The sequence below is a fragment of the Hyla sarda genome, chromosome 1, assembly GCF_029499605.1.
Source record: "Hyla sarda isolate aHylSar1 chromosome 1, aHylSar1.hap1, whole genome shotgun sequence".
Classification (NCBI taxonomy): domain Eukaryota; kingdom Metazoa; phylum Chordata; class Amphibia; order Anura; family Hylidae; genus Hyla; species Hyla sarda.
In genome coordinates this window covers 410,677,791-410,701,293 of record NC_079189.1, presented here as the reverse complement: position 1 = coordinate 410,701,293, position 23,503 = coordinate 410,677,791, and the positions used below count along the sequence as shown (strand labels likewise).

Genomic DNA, 23,503 nt, shown 5'->3' with positions numbered 1-23,503 from the left:
GGACAAGCACTCTGGTATAATGGTGTATAAAAAGTACTTTTCCAAAATCAACACCTATACGGTCATTTTGTTTTACCAAAAACATATGTACATGTATATTGTGAATGACAAATTACTGCAAAGCTTAGGACCAAGAAAGGCCACTTCAAAGCATGTCCACTATAGGACCCCCAGTAATCACGTATCGCCTATCCTGTCAATACCCTTTTTAAATGTTTTCCTATTGATTTCTATGGGAGTTCTTACTGTATGGCTCTTAAAATCAAACTTTCTCCTGAAGTGGCCTTACTGGCTTCTATGCTCTGCAGTAATTTGTTGTCCACCTTACTACCATACATGAGTTTTTTTGGGAGAACAGAATGACTGACTGTATATCATTTAACCAGCAATTCTGTGGACGGTTGGGTAGATAAAGCTAGAGGATAAGGTTCTGTAGCGAGACACTTCACTTTAATAAGACACCAATACAAATGTGAATTTAAACTGTATTGATCTCCTGCTGTGTGAAATTACTCTGCAAATTATTGCTGCTGTTATTTGAAGCTTCACTGGGACAAAGAGGTGCATTTTCTGTAAAGTATATTTTTTTTTCAGCAAGACACCTCAGGAAAACTCGGCTGTCCATATAAACGCCAGCATTTTCTTTAAAGAGGTTTTACCACAAAGACAGACAGGTCTAAACTGATGGATTTTCTGAAATTAAGCCGACCCCCAATGTACAAGCATTTCTGAAAAAGTACTGTTTGAGAGGGATATATAGCAGTGGTCTTCAACCTGCGGACCTCCAGATGTTGCAAAACTACAACTCCCAGCATGCCCGGACAGCCATCGGCTGTCCGGGCATGCTGGGAGTTGTAGTTTTGAAACATCTGGAGGTCCGCAGGTTGAAGTCCACTGATATATAGAGTACTTACTAAAATAACCTATGTGCCTACTTTGCTTTGGCCTGTTGACCATGGCACGCTCAGTTCAACTGCAAATGCTGTGTATACAAGCAAGAAGAATTGTGGGAAACTGTGTCCTGTTACATGGAACAGCAAGGTCACAGTTCAGAGAGGAAACCAGGAAGTGATCAGATCCATGTGGGAAGGGAACAAGTGCAGAGACTCATTTGACCGAACAAAAAAAAGCACATTTGTGCCCCCTTTACATATATATAAAGGGGTACACATCTGATTTGACCAAGTTTGCTTTGTGTTTAACCCCTTTAAATGTTTTTTTCCATGTTCTATAGTAAATGTTGTCTGGAGATTTGTTAGGTCTGATTAGCAATTCCTTAAATTCATTACATCTGGCAGATCTCATGGTGAAGTTCAAAAGGGAAAAAGCAGAGAGAGTAAATTTGTGTTTCTTATCCTATAATTGCTTTTCTTTGAATGTTTCAACAGCATTTTTCATCCTCAAAGAAAACATAATCATGTTTGTAGTTTGAAAAGTATTTATTCAGCAGTATTCAGTAAATGCTGACTGTCTTAATGACTGCTAACTGAAGGATGGATAACTTACTACCAGCCACTGGGAATGGAAGGCTTAATTTCTCATGATAATATGAAGTTATTCCTACAGTGTTAAAGTGACACAAATGTGGAACAATAAATATAATGTTCTGTAAAGGGGTATTCAAGGAAAAAAACTTTAGATAGATAGATAGATAGATATAGATAGATATAGATAGATATAGATAGATATAGATAGATATAGATAGATATAGATAGAGAGAGAGAGAGATAGATATAGGCAAATTAACTCACCACACCACCTATACAGGCAGTACGTCCTGCAAAACAGCTCAGGCTCCATTTAAGAAGTCTCAGAACTGATTGGGATTTATGCCAAGCCAGAACACTCTCTACAGAAGGAAAAAGGACCCATCTGCAGACAGCTGTTTTGGGGTGCATGCCCCTCGTCAGTACAGAGCAGGGTTATCTGGCTTGGCTAGGGTGAGAGGCCTCTGACTAGTTAAATGGGATCAGTATTTTCGGAAAATACTGATCCCGTTTAACTAGTCAAAGGCCTCTCACCCTAGCCAAGCCAGATAACCCTGCTCTGTACTGACGAGGGGCATGCACCCCAAAACAGCTGTCTGCAGATGGGTCCTTTTTCCTTCTGTAGAGAGTGTTCTGGCTTGGCATAAATCCCAATCAGTTCTGAGACTTCTTAAATGGAGCCTGAGCTGTTTTGCAGGACGTACTGCCTGTATAGGTGGTGTGGTGAGTTAATTTGCATATTTTTTTACCCAGGACCCCGCGGAGTGCTAAATGGCCTACTTAAATCTCCGTTCTATGTCAGAAGTGGCGTCCTCTCCCTGAGGAAAATACTGATCCCGTTTATATATCGATCGATAGGGAGACAAACTGCTGGGCTATATCTTCAGGGAGACATGGGAGAAGGAGAGGGGTCTTCACTCCTCCTCTTCCTCATCAACGGCCGGGCTGTCCAAGATGGAATAGTCTCTAAGAAGGCTCTTGATGAACCTGCGGCAGTCCCGGATGGACATGTTTTCCCTGTTGATCAGACAGACAGCTGTTTTGGGGTGTTTGCCCCTCGTCAGTACAGAGCAGGGTGATCTGGCTTGGCTGTGGGTGAGAGGCCTGAGGCTTTAAACGGGTCAGTACTTTCCTTGGGGAGAGGACACCTCTTCAGGTGTAACGGAGATTCAGGTTAGGCCAGTTAGCACTCCGCAGGCATTCTGGGTAGGGGAATATGCAAAGCAGCTCATTACACCACCTTTTCAGGTAGTGTTCCCTGGTATCAGCTTGACTCCTGTTAAGGAATATAAAAAGCTGATCGGGTTTTATGCCAAGCCAGACTACTCCCCAAAAGGGAAGTTTCTACCCATCTGCAGACAGCTGTTTCGGGGTGTTTGCCCCTCGTCAGTACAACAGATTTGTAAATTACTTCTATTAAAAAATCTTAATCCTTCCAATAATTATCAACTGCTGAAGTTGAGTTGTTCTTTTCTGTCTGGCAACAGTGCTCTCTGCTGACATCTCTGCTTGTCTCAGGGAACTGCACAGAGTAGGAGAGGTTTGCTATGGGGATTTGCTTCTACTATGGACAGTTCCCGAGACAGGTGTCATCAGAGAGCACTAGTCCCCTTCAGCAGCTAATAAGTACTGAAAAAGATTTTTTAATAAAAGTAATTTACAAATCTGTTTAACTTTCTGGGGCCAGTTGATAAATAAAAAAAAAAAAAGTTTTTTCCTGGATAACCCCTTTAACGATGTCGGACTTAAATTTACGTCCTGGTGAGCTGATACTTAACCTTCTTAGCGTTTATCCCGAGCGTGACTCGGGGTTAATTTTCCCTGCCAAGAGCGGTAACCACGAATCACGCTCAGGGTAGAATTGCAGAGTTTCCGGCGGGGCTGCACGATATATCGCAAAAGCAATGGAATGGCGATTTTAGCTTTCTGCGATATAGCTATACAGCCCCCGGGAAAACATGCGATTATCTGCTCGAGTCGGCTCCCGTGGCGGGGGCCGGCCAGAGCAGGTAAAGACAAAATACTAAAAGTCAATGTTTCCCTACCAGGGGGCCTCCAGCTGTTGCAAAACTACAACTCCCAGCATGCCCGAACAGCCAAAGGCTGTCCGGGCATGCTGGGAGTAGTAGTTTCACAACAGCTGGAGGCACCCTGGTAGAAAAACACAAAAAACCTTCTGCTCACCTAGTCCCGGTCCCTGCAGATGCCGTTCCCCTCCGTGCGGTCCGAGGTGTCCTCTCCATTATTCACCTTGTAGGACCTTTCCCTTTTCAGCCAATCACTGGCCACTGTGGTGTCTTGTGTCAAGCCTGTGATTGGCCGAAGGGGAAAGGACTTGTTCTGTAGCAAACACACTAGGTTTGAAATCTGCCCAGCAAACCTAGTCTATGTTACTGCAGGACAAGAAAAGGTGACAAGGGGGGATGAATGTGACAGGGGGAAATGTGACAAAGGGTGGGGGGGGGAATGTGATAAGGGGAAAAGGTGACAAGGGGGGATGAATGTGGGGGGGGGGGGGAATGTGACATGGAGGGGAAATGTGATATGGAGGGAGGAGGAATGTGACAAGGGGGGGATGTGACAGTGGGGGAGGGGAATGTGACGGGGGGGAGATGTGAAATTTCAATGCAAAAAATTGTACCACTTTTGGTAAAAATTTCTAGACCTAATCATACCGCCAGGGAGGTTAACAAACCAGTACATACATTTACATCCTATGCATAACCGCGAGCATCGGAGCGATGCTCGGGTCATGCGCGGCAGGTCCTGGCTGCTGATAGCAGCCAGGGACCCACCGGTAATGGCGGATATCCACGGTTGCGCGGATGTCTGCCATTAACCCCTCAGATGCTGTGATCAATACAGATCACGGCATCTGCAGCATCGCGGTCACTAAAATAGATGATCGAATCGCGCACAGTGCTGCCGCGGCGATCCGATCATCCAGAATGGCAGATGGAGGTCCCCTCACCTGCCTCCGCTGCCTTCCATGGGTCTTCTGCTCTGGTCTGCGATCGAGCAGACCAGAGCAGAAGATGATCGATAATACTGATCAGTGCTATGTCCTATGCATAGCACTGAATAGTATTAGCAATCGAATGTTTGCTATAAATAGTCCCCTATGGGGACTATTAAAGTGTAAAAATAAAAGTAAAAAAAGTTTTTAAAAAAAAATAAAAATTAAAAAACCCCTCCCCCAATAAAAACGTAAATTGTCCCATTCTACCATATTTCACCCCTAAAAAGTGTAAAAAGAAGAAAACATTTTTTTTTTTATATATACATATTTGGTATGGCCGCTTGCGTAAAAAATCCGAACTATTAAAATAAAATGTTAAGGATACTATACAGTGAACGGCCATTTTATTCCCCCCAAAAAATAAAAAAAAGTATTAAGTTTTATATAAGCAAATATGGTATCAATAAAAGGTACAGATCATGACGCAAAAAATTAGCCCTCATACCGCTGCTTATACGGAAAAATGAAAAAATTACAGGTCTTCAAAATAGGGGGATTTTAAATGTACTAATTTGGTTAAAAAGTTTGCTTTTTTTTATTTAAGCGCAACAGTAATTGAAAAGTATGTTATCATGGGTAGCATTTTAATCGTATTGACCCAAAGAATAAAGAACATGTCATTTTTACCGTAAATTCTACGGTGTGAAAACGGAACCTTCCAAAATTTGCAAAATTGCGGTTTTCTTTTTAATTTCCCCACACAAATAGTATTTTTTTGGTTGTGCCATACATTTTATGGTAAAGTGAGTGATGGCATTACAACGGACAACTGGTCGCACAAAAAACAAGCCCCCATACTTGTCTGTGGATGAAAATATAAAAGAGTTATGATTTTTTGAAGGCGAGGAGGAAAAAACGAGAATGTAAAAATAAAATTGTCCTTAAGGCCCAAATGGGCTTCGTCCTATTTTCACCTTAAGGACCAGAACGTTTTTTTGCACATCTGACCACTGTCACTTTAAGCATTAATAACTCTGGGATGCTTTTACTTTTCATTCTTATTCGAGAGAGTTTTTTCGTGACACATTCTACTTTGTTATTGGTAAAATTTCGTTGGTACTTGCATCATTTCTTGGTGAAAAATTCCAAAATTTTATGAACTTTGAAGCTCTCTGCTTGTAAGAAAAATAGACATTCCAAAAAAATGATATATTGATTCACATATACAATATGTCTACTTTATGTTTGCATCATAAAGTTGACATGTTTTTACTTTTGGAAGACATCAGAGGGCTTCAAAGTTCAGCAGCAATTTTTCACAAAATGTTCAAAATCAGAATTTTTCAGGGACCAATTCAGTTTTGAAGTGTATTTGAAGGGTCTTCATATTAGAAATACCCCACAAATGACCCCATTATAAAAACTGCACCCCTCAAAGTATTCAAAATGGCATTCAGTAAGTGTGTTAACTCTATAGGTGTTTAATGGCAGCAAAGTGAAGGAGAAAATTCAAAATCCTTATTTTTTTACACTCGCATGTTCTTGTAGACCCAGTTTTTGAATTTTTACAAGGAGTAATAGGAGAAAAAGCCCCACAAAATTTGTAACCCAATTTCTCTCGAGTAAGGAAATACCTCCTATGTGTATGTCAAGTGTTCGGCGGACGCAGTAGAGGGCTCAGAAGGGAAGGAGCAACAATGGGATTTTGGAGAGTGAATTTTGCTGAAATGGTTTTTTGGGGGCATGTCTCATTTAGGAAGCCCCTATGGTGCCAGAACAGCAGAAAACTCCACACATGGCATATCATTTTAGAGACTACATCCCTCAAAGAACGTAACAAGTGGTACAGCGAGCCTTAACACCCCACAGGTGTTTGACGACTTTTTGTTCAAGTTGGATGTATAAATGAAAAAAAAAATAATTCACAAAAATTCAGTTTCCCCCCGAAATTTTACATTTTTACAAGGGGTAATTGGAGAAAATGACCCCCAAAATTTGTAACCCCATTTCTTCTGAGTATGGAAATACCCCATGTGTGGACATCAAGTTCTCTGCTGGCGCACTACAATGCTCAGAAGAGGAGGAGCGCCATTGAGCTTTTAGAGAGAGAATTTGTTTGGAATGGAAGTCAGGGGCCATGTGTGTTTACAAAGCCTCCATGGTGCCAAAACAGTGGACAAAACCCCCATAGTGCCAGAACAATGCCCCCCCCCCCCCCCCCACATGTGACTCCTTTTTGGAAACTACACCCCTCACAGAATTTAATAAGGGGTGCAGTGAGCATTTACACCCCACTGGCGTTTGACAGATCTTTGGAACAGTTGGGCTGTGCAAATGAAAAATTACATTTTTCATTTTCACGGACCACTGTTCCAAAAATCTGTCAGACACCTGTGGGGCGTAAATGCTCACTGTACCCATTATTACATTACGTGAGGGGTGTAGTTTGCAAAATGGGGTCACGTGAGGGGGGGCATTGTTCTGGCACTATGGGGGTTTTGTAAGCACACGTGGCCTCCAATTCCAGACGAGTTTTCTCGCCCAATGGCACTCCTTCTCTTCTGAGCATTGTAGTGCACCCACAGAACACTTTACATCCACATATGGGGATTCTTACTCAGTGGAAATTGGGTTACAAATTTTGGGGGACTTTTTTCCTATTTTCCCTTGTGAAAATGAAAAAAAAAAATGTTTTCACAAAAATGCTGGTGGATACCCAAAAATTTTCATTTTCCCATCCAACTTTTAATGAAAATTCTTCAAACACCTGTGGGGTGTTAAGGCTCACTATACCCTTTGTTATGTTCCGTGAAGGGGTCACAATTGGGTATTTTTTTGTGTTTGTCAGAACCTCTGTAAAATCAGCTACCCCTGTGCAAATCACCAATTTAGGCCTCAAATGTACATAGTGCGCTCTCACTTCCGAGCCTTGTTGTGCGCCCGCAGAGTATTTTACGCCCACATTTGGGGTATTTCCGTACTTTTACTGTGTTACAAATTTTGGGGGTCTTTTTTTTTTCCTTTTACCGCTTGTGAAAATAAAACGTATGGGCCAACACCAGCATGTTAGTGTAAAATTTTTTTTTTTTTACACTAACAGGCTGGTGTAGCCCCCAACTTTTCCTTTTCATAAGGGGTAAAAGGAGAAAAAGCCCCCAAAATTTGTAGAGCAATTTCTACAGAGTACGGAAATACCCCATATGTGGCCCTAAACTGTTTCCTTGAAATACGACAGGGCTCCGAAGTAAGAGAGCGTCATGCGCATTTGAGGACTAAATTAGGGATTGCATAGGGGTGGACATATAGGGGTATTCTACGCCAGTGATTCCCAAACAGGGTGCCTCCAGCTGTTGCTAAACTCCCAGCATGCCTGAACAGTAAGTGGCTGTCCGGTAATGCTGGGAGGCTTCATTTTGGAAACAATAAGTTTTTCATTTTTGGGGGGGGGGGGGGGGGGGGGGACTGTGTAAAGGGTAGTGTAGTGTTTTTAGAGTACACTCGCGCTGGACGGTTACGGTGAGTTTCCCGCTAGGAGTTTGCGCTGAGGCGAAAAATTTCACATGGGGGGGGGGGGCAAACCTCCAGCTGCTTCAAAACTACAACTCCCAGCATGTACTGATCGCCAAAGGGTATGCTGGGAGATGTAGTTATGCAACAGCTGGAGGTACGCAACTACAACTCCGAGCATTGCGAGACAGCTGTTTGGGCATGCTGGGATTTGCAGTTTTTCAACATCTGGAGAGCTACAGTTTAGAGACCACTGCACAGTGATCTCCGAAATGTGGCCCTCCAGATGTTGCAACACTACAAATCCCAGCATATACTGACAGCAAACTGCTGTGTGGGCATGCTAGGAGTTGTAGTTTTGCAAGATCTAATGGGCCACAGTTTAGAGATCACTGCACAGTGATCTCCAAACTGTAACCCTCCAGCTGTTGCAAAACTTACAAATCCCAGCATGCCCAAACAGTAAACAGCTGTGTGGTCATGCTGGGAGTTGTAGTTTTGCAACATTTGGAGGGCTACAGTTTAGAGACCACTGTATGGTGGTCTCAAACTGTAGCCCTCCAGATGTTGCGAGGCAACTCACCGGCTTCCGCAGGATCTAAGGAGCGGCATTGCCATCCTCTTCTGCCGCCGATCGCCGCCCGCTGCCGCCGCCGATGGGTGAGTGGACTTCGGCACCGGTCCTCGAAGGTTTCCCCATTCTGCCCCAACTATTGTGGGTGGGCAGAACGGGGAAACCGAAAGTTAACCCCCCGCCCCCGATTCAGCTATTGTTCGTTGCTCCTATCCCTTCAGGGGGATCGTGGGTGTCTTGGACAACCCCGATCCCCCTTATTTTCCGGGTCACCGAAGACCCGTATGACCTGGAATAGTCGCAAATCGCCGGTGTGAATTCAACGGCAATTTTCGGCGATCGCCAACATGGGGGTTCTTAGGGGACCGAAATTCCCACGGGCATACAGGTACGCCCTTGGTCCTTAAGTACCTGTACGCTCTTCGTCCCCAAGAGTTTAAGGGCCCATTCTGACTACAGAATTTCCAAGCAGAATTCCTCTTGGAAATTCCGATGCAGCAGCCTCCCGTTGTTTTTTAATGGGTTTCTGCTACACTGTTCACGTTGTAGTATTTCCACACTCCAAACCTGCCAAAAGAATGAACATGTTCATTCTTTTGTCGAAATCTGCTCAAAAATGCATTGCCATCTATAGATACGTTTCATGTCTAAGTGGTCCATGTCCTAGTTGGAGCCTGCAGCAGACAGAATCTCTGGGTGGAGATTCCGTAGTGGAAATGAGCCCCAAGTATTCCAGATGCTGTCCAATTTCTTTACCCTACTTATTTTTATTAAAATATGAGCATGGTTTACTTTATTCTATTCATTATTCCAGATGTAATTTCTGTATCTAAAGCCAAAAATGGCACACCAGACTGCTCTGGTGGATTCAGCCAGAAGATAGAACATGTTCAATCTTCAGCGGAATTCAATTCAGTTACTTCAGTAGTGAGAACTAAGCAGCAGAATCCCAATGGGTTCCAATTCAGTAGTGTGAATGGGCCCTTACTGTCTGATTGCAGGGAGGGTCCAACCTCTGAGACCACCCCACGACCTCAAGAACGGAGACCCGATTTTTCCATCGGAATGAAGCTATGATCACACATGCACATCAACACTCCATTAACGCTCTATTGAGCTAGCAGAGTACAGTGCTCCTCTGTCAAAGAGGACTAATCTATTTTGATGGAAAACACTGTACCATTCCTGAGACAGTTATTCCCTATGGTGCTAACCTCTATCGGAAAGAAAACCTCTTTAAATGCTACAATACTTCACTAAACATTGAACAGAATTTAATACTTCTGAATGGCAATCTGGTTGTTATTTTCTTTTTCTTTTTTCCTGTTCTTTTGTAAAACATGCAATTTTTCTAAACGGAAGTCATTACTTTTCCAGCAAGCAGCAGGAACTAGCAGTAGCTCTGTGCCCCCTGTCGACGTGCCAAGTTTCAGCATGCTCGGTGACAGCCTGCCCTATGATTTCAAGGACACAGATATGAAACGTCTGTCTATGGAAATTGAAAAGGAAAAGTAAGAGATGTCTCACCTGTATATTTAGTAAATGATCTAAGCATTTAATGAAATCTTTGAATTCTCTTTATGGTTTATTTAATTTAATATATAGTGCCAGTATATTCTACAGCCATGTATACTGATTGTTACTGCTGTCTGTCCTCCGCTGGAATCACAGTGTAATTTTACTATCCCAGGCAAGCATACACACACTAGGGCTTATTTTTATACAAAGCCACCACTAAACATATATTTTAGTGAGCCGCCAAAATACCTAGTATACAAAGAATCCATACAGGTTTTGTCCTTGGTCAGACCCAAGCACTGCGAGGGAACAGTACAAAACACTCAACCGCTTTGCCACAATACAACCTCTTTAATCTCTGTGAATAAGTACATTAAGATGTACTTCAGAATATGCATTTTTAAGGCGGGTTCCTGGATATTGATGCGTGACTGCCCATGCACTTCTACATATGACAGGACCTGAGCTAACAATAATTTGTATGTAGATAGAGGTCTGGCTATAAATGGTTTTGTGAAAGAAAGATTTATGCTAATATCATGCCCACCAGGTGATTATGCTTATTAATGGCATTTCATTATAGTATATTGTTACTAAGCTTGACATTAACTAATGTCCTTTCTTTAGAAAAAATATGGCACTTAGGACTCGTATACATATGGCCAGTATTCAATTAATTCATAATGGACAGTGGACAGTTATGATAAGTGCAGTAATAGGGACTAACCCCTCTCCCACCAAAGCTATTTTGACCATGGCCTTTTTTTATTTTTATTTTTATTTTTTTTTAATACCCCTTCCCGCCGCAGGATGTATGCGTATGTCCCAGTTTCCTATATGTTAATGCACCTGTGCCTATAAATGCCTCTCTCACCTATGTCACTGCCTTTGATTGACGCACAGGGCTGTGTGTGATATATATACACATACATACACACACACAAAAAAATAAACAACGATAAGTTGGCCAGTAAGGGTATGTTATCCTTGTTTGTGTTGGCTCCTGCACCCCAACCATCTTATAAGGTGCTGGATGTTCCAGACCTTACAAGCCTGGTAACTGATTGCACAGAGGCACATTCACAGCGTAGGGTCCGTCCCAATGAGGTCACCTTATCGCGGTGGGATGGTCTAAACTATTTGGCCAAATGGTGAGCAAAGCACCTACATTTTTTCATGTTTTGCATTGTAGTAATAAAGCATTTCATGTTTTATCTGTATCTTTGTGCTGGCAGTGTGCTGCTGTATTCTCCTCTTTATGTATGTATGTGTGTGTGTGTGTATATGTGTGTGTGTGTATATATATATATATAATGTGTGTGTGTATGTGTGTATGTATGTATGTGTATGTATGTGTATGTATGTATGTATATGTATGTATGTATGTATATATATATATATATATATATATATATATATATATATATATATATATAATCTCAATTAAATTAAAGATAAAATGAGTGGACGTTATAGGTAACTTGATTATTATATTGGTGACAACTTTTTTTGACCAGGTATGATGGTCAAGAGCTAAAACTGTAATGACATTAGTTTGCAAGGTTATTTTATTTATTTTTTCATGTTAATGTAAGATATAACATATATATTTATATATTATGTTATTCAGGGTGGAGTACATGGAAAAAAGCCGACACTTACAGGAACAGCTGAATGAGCTGAAAACAGAAATTGAATCCCTAAAGTTAAAGGAACGTGAAAGTGCAATGGACATAATGCATGAGAATTCTGGCAGCAAGCAGAATACGATCAAAAAGGTGAGACGGGTTATGTCACATTTTGTGTGGCTAGAAGGACTGTCATCAGTTCTTACAGTTTGAGATTGTCACTAACACTGTTAAGAAATTTTAGATCAGGTCACCGGGACTTCATAACTATTTCATGCCACAGAATGAATTGATATTTCCTTTTTAAAGCCATGTTGGTGATAGTAGGATGCTAGGATTCCAGAACAACATGAGGTTACATTAATTTGATTCGTCACGAACGTCTCGGCTCAGCAGTTGCTGACTTTAGCCTACATAAATTAGTTCAGCTTTCAGGTGCTCCGGTGGGCTGGTAAAGGTGGATACAGTCCTAGGAGAGTCTCTCCTGGGACTCTCTCCTAGGACTCTATCCACCTTTTCCAGCCCACCGGAGCACCTGAAAGCTGAACTAATTTATGTAGGCTAAAGTCAGCAACTGCCGAGCCGCGAGGTTCGTGACGAATCAAATTGCTGTAACTTCGCTCATCTCTAGAGGTTACCATTCTGTTTCAGTAAGATCGCAGCAGATTGCATGAAATGGAATTGTTGCACTGTTCAATATTGCAAACTTCCTTTTACATGGGAAACATTGAAGTCACTAAGATTCCCAGTTTTACCCAATGTTCATGGACATGAGTGTGGCTTTGAAGGCTAGGTGAAATCTCTACAGTCCTGATGTAGTCACACTTCCATTATACTGCGGTGGCAGTGTTCTGGTTATTGTTTATACATTTAATTCTCACTCAGGAACATGTAGTAAGAGAGGAAAATGCAATTTGCTGTAGTGATAGGGATGAATTCATCAACAGTGCAGAAGCTGAAATGAATTACAGTGTGCTTGCCTATATGAGACAGCCATGCTGGTTTTATCTGCTTGCATAATATCCTGTTCACATGTCGTGGCATTTTTGTTTTTTTCCTGTCAGGGAAGGAGAGCAGTCTGCATCTGAGAGTGACGCATAGTGTGTGCCAGGTATTGTGTATGTGTGTGAGCATGTAATCTTAATCTTTATGTAACTAACCTGTGCGTGTGTGTGTATGTGAACACAGCTCTCCTATAGCATGAGGAGCTGTTTATATCAGATTAGTATCCCGCTTTTTTCTAACACATTTACAGTATTTTCTCTTGTAATGATAATGATAAATTCATAGCTCTGTTGGATTCCTGATACCAGAGAACAGTGCATTGTGCGAGCTTAGATAAATGGCACACCAATAAGTGGACCCTCATTTTTTTAGGGGAAGTAACTGATTTCTGCATGATTGACCACCAGTCTAATGCATATGGGAGCAACTGAACCGTCTCCTGATATATGAAGATAGGAAAGGTTGGCCATTTTTGATTTCAGCAGAATCTCTTAGTTCACCAAAAAGATAAGAGCAGATTATTTTCCAGATCCAGAATTTGTGTTTAAAGGGGTTTTCCAGGCATGGAGGGTTTTTTAATATGTGACCAAGATTACAGAGAAAATAAGAGTCCGATACCCCACTGCTGCCAGTTTCCTGAGTGTCTGTCCCTATCGCAGTCCTCCTTTTTGTAGTTTCTGTGATGTGCCGAGTTCCACGACACGCAACTGGAACAAGTAAGAATAGGACCACTGGGGGACCAGATTTAAAAAGAAAACTGCAGCATGGGGAATCTTACTCTTCCAGGATTTGCGATGCAGAAGATGAATCCAAAACCTGTTGTTGACCATTATGGCGGAAAAAAGGGTAAGGCTATTTTGACGTGCGGTAATTGCTGCATGGGAACCCTGCCTAAAAAAAATAAAATATACTAGTTTTAAAGCTGCATCTCAAAACCTGAACGTGAAAAAGCAGACCCAAGTGGTGATTTTCATTATTGTAGTTGGTGCTTATTATACAGATTTAATTTATACCAGGCATGCCCCTTCTCAGGGACGTGAACCATGAGAGAACAGTAGATGCTCATTAACATAAAACGTTTCTTTCTTCGGGTACCTACACATGTACATGATCCACTCGGGAATTCCGCAAGCTGACTGTTCCTACCAGTTGACTTCAACGGGTCTGCAGAAAATTTGCAGTGGATTATGTCCATGTGAACGTATCCTTAAAGGTTATCTTCACCAGCTGTGTATTATAAGGATTGTAAAGAAGGCCTCTATCTCTTGCTTTGCTCTGGAAATTAAATTTTTTTTTTTGTATGTTCTCCTATACTCTTTAATTTTTGCTCCTAAATGATCCTATACCTATATACACATATTAGATCATCCATGGGTTAAACGTTGCACTGGAACAGGTATTCAGAGCTGCAGTGTGAATCAGTGAGCTCCCCTCCCGTGCACAGGGTTTTCCTCTATGCCACAGTTCTGTCTCATCACGCCGCCCTCCTCTTCTCACACACGAGGTGTTCCATATTCCAGGGGAAGCCAGCCGCCCTGCATCACTCTTAATTGGATGCGAGAGCTGAGCCGGCCAACAGAGAGAATGGGGGCAGCCGGAGGCGCCCCAAGGGAATCCCCCTCCCCTCTCCTGCTTTCCCTGTTCACATTGCGATGTGCACCAGAGCAGAAACCCTGAGTTCTATGTGCTCCAGCTGCCTGTGATAACCTCTCAGAATCCTTAACACATTTCTATCACATGGGCCTCAGCACTGAGCTCAGAACTGTCTAAAATATGTATCCTGTCTGTGTTTGGCCACTTAAATATTTATTTCTAACTCGTTTATACAATGTAAATGCTAATACATCTTTAATGCAGTCAATGTGTGATGCCATTGGCCTACTGCTTCCCATGATGGTTCAGTCACAAGAATCGTGGGTATCCTGTAATACATGAAGAGCTCAATAAAGAAGTCAATGGAGAACTGTTCTCTGCAAAGAGGAAGGATTCTAGCCAAATGAGCCCACTATTTATATTGCACAACTCTCCTTTATTATGAGTACAGTAAGGCTGCGTTTCCACATGGCAGTTTTTTTTTTTTTTTTTATGTAAACGACCACTGCAGTTTTTGAGCCAAAGCCAGAAGTGGATCCAAAAGGAATGAGAAATATAAAGGAAGGACTTATACTTTTCCTTCCTACTGGTTCCACTTCTGGCTTTGGCTCAAAAACTGCCGTGGTTTTTTATCAAACAAAAACTGCCATGTGGTAACATGGCCTTAGGGTAGGGTCACACATAGCGCATCTACAGCATATTTGAACCTGCGGATGCGCTACTGACCGTCCCTAGAGTGTGCCTGAGTGTCCTGCTTTATCTGCTCCTAGCCGCAATCCGCTGATACGAGCAGACACACAGTGATCTTAGAGTCACCGCGCACATGCGCAGTGTACTCAGACATCGCAGTTACTCCCCCTGCTCCCTTAGCTAGCCTGAGAGTGGCCACAATGTCTGTGAGCACGCTTCATGTGCGTGTAGCAACTCGCAGATCACTGTGTGTCTGCTTGTAGGGGTGGATTGCTGCTACGAGCTGACAAAGTAGGACACATGGGCACAGCTGGAGGCTCACTCTATGGATGGTCAGTAGTGCATTTGCAGCGTCAAATAGTGTGACCGTACACTTAGGGTAGCTTTATGCATTATTGGAGAGACTTAGCTGTTTTTGTGGCAGTTTTTCATTCAGTTGTTTTAGCTAAAGCTAAAAGTGGACTGGAATGAGAATTTTTAAGGAATTCCTTTCACACACTCTTTCGATCCACTTCTGGCTTTGTCTCAGGTGTTTGGGGGAGAGATGGGTGCCTTCCACCTAACTTTACTGTCTGACATTGTCTGCATTCCTCCACATGTATTGACATCTGAGCCAAATGCAAGATGTCAGGTTGGAGCGAGTGTGATAGTAAAGAGGTATCCATGGGTTAGAGAATAACTAAAGGAACCTTGCAATCCAAGCAATGGGACCACTGCCAATCCCAAGAACATGTATAAAATGTGACCCTAAATTAACAGAGCACGCTGTGCATGTGTAGCAAGTGCTTCATTTATTCACTGAGACTTCCAAGCATAGCAGGGAATAGTGCTTTACCAAAGTGTCATTGACTAAATAGTTGCAAAGTACTGTACATGACTTCAGACTGCCATTCACTGCCATTGAACATGGAGCACCACTATGGTTTCTAGATATAGAATAGTGAATGAAGCAGTAGTACAGACACCTCTGCTCCATTAGGCTGTAAGGCAGGTACCAAGGTCAGAAGATTAAAAAAAGTCAGAAAAGTATGTATATTATCTATTTAAAAAAATATATATTTTTATGCACCTCTCCAGTCCTGGTACCGAATTACCCTGGGAAATTGTCCTGGGATCTCTGAGCCTGTAAGTGTTAGGTCTTATGGTCAGTGTAGAGCCCTGGGGACAGAGCAACTGCATTAGAAATAAGACCATGTTTCAATACTATATATCCTATACTCACAAGCTCAATCTACTTATCCTCTGTGTGCTCTTGCCCTCCGTTTAGTGCTGCTGTTGCCTATCATACTATATATCTGACATGCACAGTGTGATACAGATTGCAACATAAAAATCTAGGGACAAAAGAACTTTCCAATACCTGACTGGAAAGGTCATAGGGGATTCTCAATTCATTTTGCCTGGCATGTGTGAAGATTAATTGAGGTTAGAAAAGGCCTTGGTAAATGGACAGTGTATGCAGGGCTGCCAGCTGTCAGTTTCTAAGGATAACCTCTCCTTGTAAAGTCTATTGCTTGGTCAAGCTGCATTAATCATTTATAGTCAGGCTACCTTGGTGATTTAAATTTGTTTCTTTTAAACATGTGCCAAGTCTATACAATACTTGATCAGAGAAAATGTACCGTATTTTCTGGCGTATAAGACAACCCCCAACTTTTACAGTTAAAATATAGAGTTTTGGATATACTCGCCGTATAAGACTACCCCTCTATCGGGATATGGTACCTTACCATTGTTCCCCCACATTAGGTTGTCAGCATAGTTCCCCCCCACATTACAGTGGGGATCAAAAGTTTGGGCACCCAGGTAAAAATTTGTATTAATGTGCATAAAGAAGCCAAGGAAAGATGGAAAAATCTCCAAAAGGCATCAAATTGCAGATTAGACTTTCTTATAATATGTCAACAAAAGTTAGATTTTATTTCCATCATTTACACTTTCAAAATAACAGAAAAAAAAAACGCGTCTGCAAAAGTTTGGGCACCCTGCAGAATTTATAGCATGCACTGCCCCCTTTGCAAAGCTGAGACCTGCCATTGTCATGGATTGTTCTCAATCATAATCTGGGAAGACCAGGTGATGTCAATCTCAAAGGTTTTAAATGCCCAGACTCATCTGACCTTGCCCCAACAATCAGCACCATGGGTTCTTCGAAGAAGTCTAGAAATCTGAAAGTGAAAATAGTTGATGTTCACAAAGCTGGAGAAGGCTATAAGAAGATGGCAAAGCGTTTTCAGATGTCAATATCCTCTGTTCGAAATGTAATTAAAAAATGGCAGTCATCAGGAACAGTGGAAGTTAAAGCACGATCTGGAAGACCAAGAAAAATATCAGACAGAACAGCTCGCAGGATTGTGAGAAAAACAATTCAAAGCCCACGTTTGACTGCACAATCCATCCAGAAAGATCTGGCAGACACTGGAGTTGTGGTACACTATTCCACTATAAAGAGATACTTGTACAAATATGGTCTTCATGGAAGAGTCATCAGAAGAAAACCTCTTCTACGTTCTCACCACAAAAATCAGCGTTTGAACTTTGCAAATGAACATATAGACAAGCCTGATGCATTTTGGAAACCAGTTCTGTGTACCGATAAGGCAAAAATGAAACTTTTTGGCCAGAATGAGCAAAGTTACGTTTGGAGAAAAAGGGGGAACAGAATTTAGCCTGTTCAGGACCCATGTCGTACCGCTACGTCATGGGACCCTGGTAGTTAAGGACCCATGACGTACATGTACGGCCGTGGGAATTTTGGTCCCCGCCGCATGCTGGCCGGGGACCGGACCGGGGTGACTACTGGCATCGATCAGCAGGCACTCCGCACAAATGCCCAGGGCTGTCATCAGACCCCCCATGTCGGCGCAAATTCACACCTGTGATTTGCACAATTCCGGGTCATACGGGTCTATGGTGACCCAGAAAATAAGGGGGATCGGGGTTGTCAAAGACACCCACGATCCCCCTGAAGGGATAGGAGTGAGGTGGCAGGGGTGCCACCCTCCTATCGCTGCTATTGGTCGTATAGAAGCGATGACCAATAGCAAATCGGGGGCGGGAGGGTTAACTTTCGGTTTCCCCGTTCTGCCCACCCACAATAGGCCAGGCAGGACGTGGGGACCGGTAAGTCCACTTACCCATCAGCGGCGGCGGAGGCTACAATCGACGGTGGAGATCGGCAGCAGCAGAGGACGGCGATGCGGCTCCCTGGATCTTACGGAAGCCAGTGAGTTGCCTAGCAACATCTGGAGGGCTACAGTTTGAGACCACTATACAGTGGTCTCTAAACTGTAGCCCAGCAGATGTTGCAAAACTACAACTCCTAGCATGTCCACACAGCTGTTTGCTGTCTGGGCATGCTGGGATTTGTAGTTTTGGAACATCTGGAGGGCCACAGTTTGGAGATCACTGTGCAGTGGACTCTAAACTGTAGCTCTCCAAATGTTGCAAAACTGCAAATCCCAGCATTCCCAAGCAGCAAACAGCTGTCTCGCTATGCTGGGAGTTATAGTTGCGTATCTCCTGCTGTTGCATAACTACATCTCCCAGCATGCCCTTCGGTGATCAGTACATGCTGGGAGTTGAAGTTTTGCAACAGCTGGAGGCACACAGGTTCTGTTACCTAACTCAGTATTTTCCAACCAGTGTGCCTCCAGCTGTTGCAAAAGTACAACTCCCAGCATGCACGGTCTGTCAGTACATGCTGGGAGTTGTAGTTTTCAAACAGCTGGAGGTTTGCCCCCATGTGAATGTACAGGGTACACACAAACAGGTTTACAGTAAGTTTCCTGCTACAAGTTTGAGCTGCGGCAAATTTTTCGCCGCAGCGCAAACTCCTAGCGGGAAACTCACCGTAACACGCCAGTGCGATTGTACCCTAAAAACACTACACTAACACATAATAAAGGGTAAAACACTACATATACACATACAGGCTCCCCAATAAAAAAGAAAAACTTATTGTACAGCAGTGTTTCCAAAACGGAGCCTCCAGCTGTTGCAAAACGACAACTCCCAGCATTTCCGGACAGCCACTGACTGTCCAGGCATGCTGGGAGTTCAGCAACAGCTGGAGGCCCCCTGTTTGGGAATCACTGGCGTAGTATACCCCTATATCCACCCCTATGCAATCCCTAATTTAGTCCTCAAATGCGCATGGCGCTCTCTTACTTCGGAGCCCTGTCGTATTTCAAGGAAACAGTTTAGGGCCACATATGGGGTATTTCCGTACTCGGGAGAAATTGCACTACAATTTTGGGGGGCTTTTTCTCCCTTTACCCCTTATGAAAAGGAAAAGTTGGAGGCTACAACAGCCTGTTAATGTAAAAAAATAAAAAATTAATTTTTATTTTCACAGGCGGTAAAAGGAAAAAAAGACCCCCAAAATTTGTTACGCAATTTCTCCTGAGTACGGAAATACCCCATATGTGGGCGTAAAATGCTCTGCGGATGCACAAGGCTCAAGAGTGAGAGCGCACTATGTACATTTGAGGCCTAAACTGGTGATTTGCACAGGGGTGGCTGATTTTACAGCGTTTCTGACATAAATGCAAAAAGATAAATACCCACATGTGACACCATTTTGGAAACTACACCCCTCACGGAATGTACCAGGGGGTATAGTGAGCCTTAACACCTCACAGGTGTTTGACAAATTTCATTAAAGTTGGATGGGAAAATGAGAAAAACTTTTTTTTTTTTTCACTTCAATGCTGGTGTTACCCAAAATTTTTCATTTTCACAAGGGAAAATAGGAAAAAATCCCCCCCCCCCCCCAAAATTTGTAACCCCATCTCTTCTGAGTAAGAACATACCCCATATGTGGATATAAAGTGCGCTGCGGGCAAACTACAATGCTCCGAAGAGAAGGAGTGCCATTGGGCTTTTGAAGAGAAAATTTGTCCAGAATTGAAGGTCACCTGTGTTTACAAAGCCTCCATAGTGCCAGAACAATGGACCCCCCCCCCCTTCTACATGTGACCCCATTTTGGAAACCACACCTCTCATGTAATGTAATAAGGGGTACATCGAACATTTACGTCCCACAGGTGTCTGACAGATTTTTGGAACAGTGGTCCGTGAAAATGAAAAATGTAATTTTTTATTTGCACAACCCACTGTTCCAAAGATCTGTCAAACGCCAGTTGGGTGTAAATACTCACTGCACCCCTTATTAAATTCTGTGAGGGGTGTAATTTCCAAAATGGGGTCACATGTGGGGGGTCCACTGTTCTGGCACCACGGGGGGCTTTGTAAACGTACATGGCCCCTGACTTCCATTCCAAACAAACTCACTCTCCAAAAGCTCTATGGCGCTCCTTCTCTTCTGAGCATTGTAGTTTGCCAGCAGAGCACTTGACGTCCACACATAAGTTATTTCCATACTATGAAGGAATGGGGTTACAAATTTTGGGGGTCATTTTCTCCTATTACTCCTTGTAAAAAAAAAATGTAAAATTTGGGGGGAAAAATGCATTTTTGTGAAATTTTTTTATTTTTATTTTTTCATTTACATATCCAACTTTAACAAAAAGTTGTAAAACACCTGTGAGGTGTTAAGGCTCACTGTACCCTTTGTTTCGTTCCTTGAGGGGTATAGTTTCCAAAATAGTATGCCATGTGGGTTTCTTTTTGCTGTGCTGGCACCATAGGGGCTTCCTAAATGCGACATTCCTACCAAAAACCATTTCAGCAAAATTTGCTTTCCAAAAGCCAAATGTGACTCCTTCTCTTCTGAGCATTGTAGTTCGCCCGCAGAGCATTTTACATCCTAACATGGGGTATTTCCATACTCAAAAGAGATGGGGTTACAAATTTTGGGGGGCATTTTCTCCCATTACCTTTTGTAAAAATTGAAAATTTGGGGAAAAAAATGCAATTTAGTGAAAAAAAAAATCTTTCAGGAACACATCCGACTTTAACGAAAAGTCGTCAAACACCTGTGGGGTGTTAAGACTCACTATACCCCTTGTTACGTGCCTTGAGGGGTGTAGTTTCCAAAATGGTATGCCATGTGGGGATTTTCTGCTGTTCTGGCACCATAGGGGCTTCCTAAATGTGACATGCCCCCCAAAAACCATTTCATCAAAATTCAGTCTCCAAAATCTCATTGTTGCTCCTTCCCTTCTGAGCCCTCTACTGCGCCCACCGAACACTTGACATACACATATGAGGTATTTCCTTACTCGAGAGAAATTGGGTTACAAATCTTGGGGGACTTTTTCTCCCACTACCCCTTGGTAAAACTCAAAAACTGGGTCTGCAAGAACATGCGAGTGTAAAAAATGAAGATTTTGAATTTTCTCCTTCACTTTGCTGCTATTCCTGTGAAACACCGAAAGGGTTAACACACTTACTGAATGTCCTTTTGAATACTTTGAGGGGTGTAGTTTTTATAATGGGGTCTAATATGAAGGCCCTTCAAATCCACTTCAAAACAACTGGTCCCTGAAAAATTCAGATTTTGAAAATTTTGTGGAAAATTGCTGCTGAACTTTGAAGCTCTCTGATGTCTTCCAAAAGTAAAAAACATGTCAACTATGCCAACATTAAGTAGACCTATTGTGTATGTGAATCAAAATATATTGTATTTGGAATGTCTATTTTCCTTACAAGCAGAGAGCTTCAAAGTAAAAAAAAAATGCAAAATTTTCTAATTTTTCATCAAAGTTTGGCATTTTTCACCAAGAAATGATGCAAGTATCGATGAAAATTTACCACTAACATAAAATAGAACATGTCATGAAAAAAACTATCTCGGAATCAGAATGAAAGGTAAAAGCATCCCAGAGTTATTAATGCTTAAAGTGACAGTGGTCATATGTGCAAAAAATAGCCGGGTCCTACACTGAAAATTGGCTGGGTCCTTAAGGGGTTAATGAAAAGAACCTCTGTCCAACTGTTAAAGGGTACCTCTCATCAAAAAAACTTTTGATATATTATAGATTAATGTATGCAGAATAACTTTACAATTGCATGTTATTAAAAAATATGCTTCTTTCTATTTAATTTTCCACTTTGAAGAAATGACCACTAGGGGTCTCCCTACCAGTCCTGGCAGCAAGCATTTCAGACTCATTCTGGAGTCCTAAACACCACGAGCTGCCAGTGTGCTTTGTTCACAAAGGAGAACACTCAGAGCTGCCAGCCTGCTTTGTTCACAGCCTGTTTGGCTGTGAACAAAGCAGGCTGGCAGCTCTGAGTGTTTAGGACTCCAGCATGAGTCAGAAATGCTTGCTGACAGGACTGATCGGGAAAAATACAATAGAAAGAAGCATATTTTTCATTAACATGCTATTGAAAAGTTATTCAACATTCATTAATCTAAAATATATCAAAAGTTTATTTGATGAGAGGTACCCTTTAAGCATGGGGGTGGATCAATCATGCTTTGGGGTTGTATTGCCTCTTGATGTAATCCCCGTGGATTTCAAGGTGTGTTTAGGATCGTTGGGGGAGATTTTTCAAAACCTGTGCAGAGGCAAAGTTGCTGAGTTGACCATAGCAACCAATCAAATTGCTTCTTACATTTTGCAGAGGCCTTGTTAAAAATGAGAGACAATCTGATTGGTTGCTATGGGCAACTTTTCCTCTGGACAGGTTTTGATAAATATCCTCCATTATCCATTTGTAGAAGCCATCCTCTCTTTAACTTCAGCTTTTTCTCAGATGGCATCAAGTTAGCATCCAAATGTTGCTGAAATTTTATTGAATCCATTTTTCCTTCTACTCATGAGATGTTCCCTGTGCCACTGGCTGCAATACAACCCCAAAGCATGATTGATCCACCCCCATGCTTAACAGTTGGACAGAGGTTCTTTTCATTAAATTATGTTCCCCCTTCTTCTCCAAACGTACCTTTTTTTTATTCATTCCAGCCAAAAAGTTCAATTTTAACCTCATCGGTGCACAGAACTTGTTTCCAAAATGCATCAGGCTTGTCTATATGTTCGTTTGCAAAGTTCAAGCGCTGATTTTTGTGGTGAGGACGTAGAAGAGGTTTTCTTCTGATGACTCTTCCATGAAGACCATATTTGTACAAGTATCTCTTTATAGTGGAATAGTATACCACAACTCCAGTGTCTGCCAGATCTTTCTGGAGGGATTGTGCAGTCAAACGTGGGCTTTGAATTGTTTTTCTCACAATCCTGCGAGCTGTTCTGTCTGATATTTTTCTTGGTCTTCCAGATGTTGCTTTAACTTCCACTGTTCCTGATGACTGCCATTTCTTAATTACATTCCGAACAGAGGATATTGACATCTGAAAATGTTTTGCTATCTTCTTATAGCCTTCTCCAGCTTTGTGAGCATCAACTATTTTTTTAGTTTCAGATTTCTAGACAACAGCTTATAAGAACCCATGGTGCTGATTGTTGGGGCAAGGTCAGATGAGTCTGGGCATTTAAAACCTTTGAGATTGACATCACCTGGTCTTCCCAGATGATGATTGAGAACAATCCATGACACTGGCAGGTCTCAGCTTTGCAAAGGTGCAGTGCATGCTATAAATTCTGCAGGGTGCCCAAACTTTTGCAGACGCCAT

General features: G+C 42.3%; 1 protein-coding gene across 3 annotated transcripts in view; it reads left to right on the top strand.

The window, feature by feature from the left end:
• The window catches only part of NF2 (NF2, moesin-ezrin-radixin like (MERLIN) tumor suppressor), an 86,663-nt gene that overhangs the window by 40,668 nt on the left and 22,492 nt on the right, over positions 1-23,503 (top strand). For 2 of the 3 annotated variants that reach the window (XM_056528708.1, XM_056528709.1), the window contains exons 15-16: positions 9,905-10,038; positions 11,676-11,823. In XM_056528708.1, the coding sequence (XP_056384683.1) occupies positions 9,905-10,038; positions 11,676-11,823 (282 nt within the window). Of the gene's footprint in view, positions 1-9,904; positions 10,039-11,675; positions 11,824-12,737; positions 12,785-23,503 lie in introns of all 3 variants that reach the window. The other variant, XM_056528710.1, reaches the window with a different exon arrangement.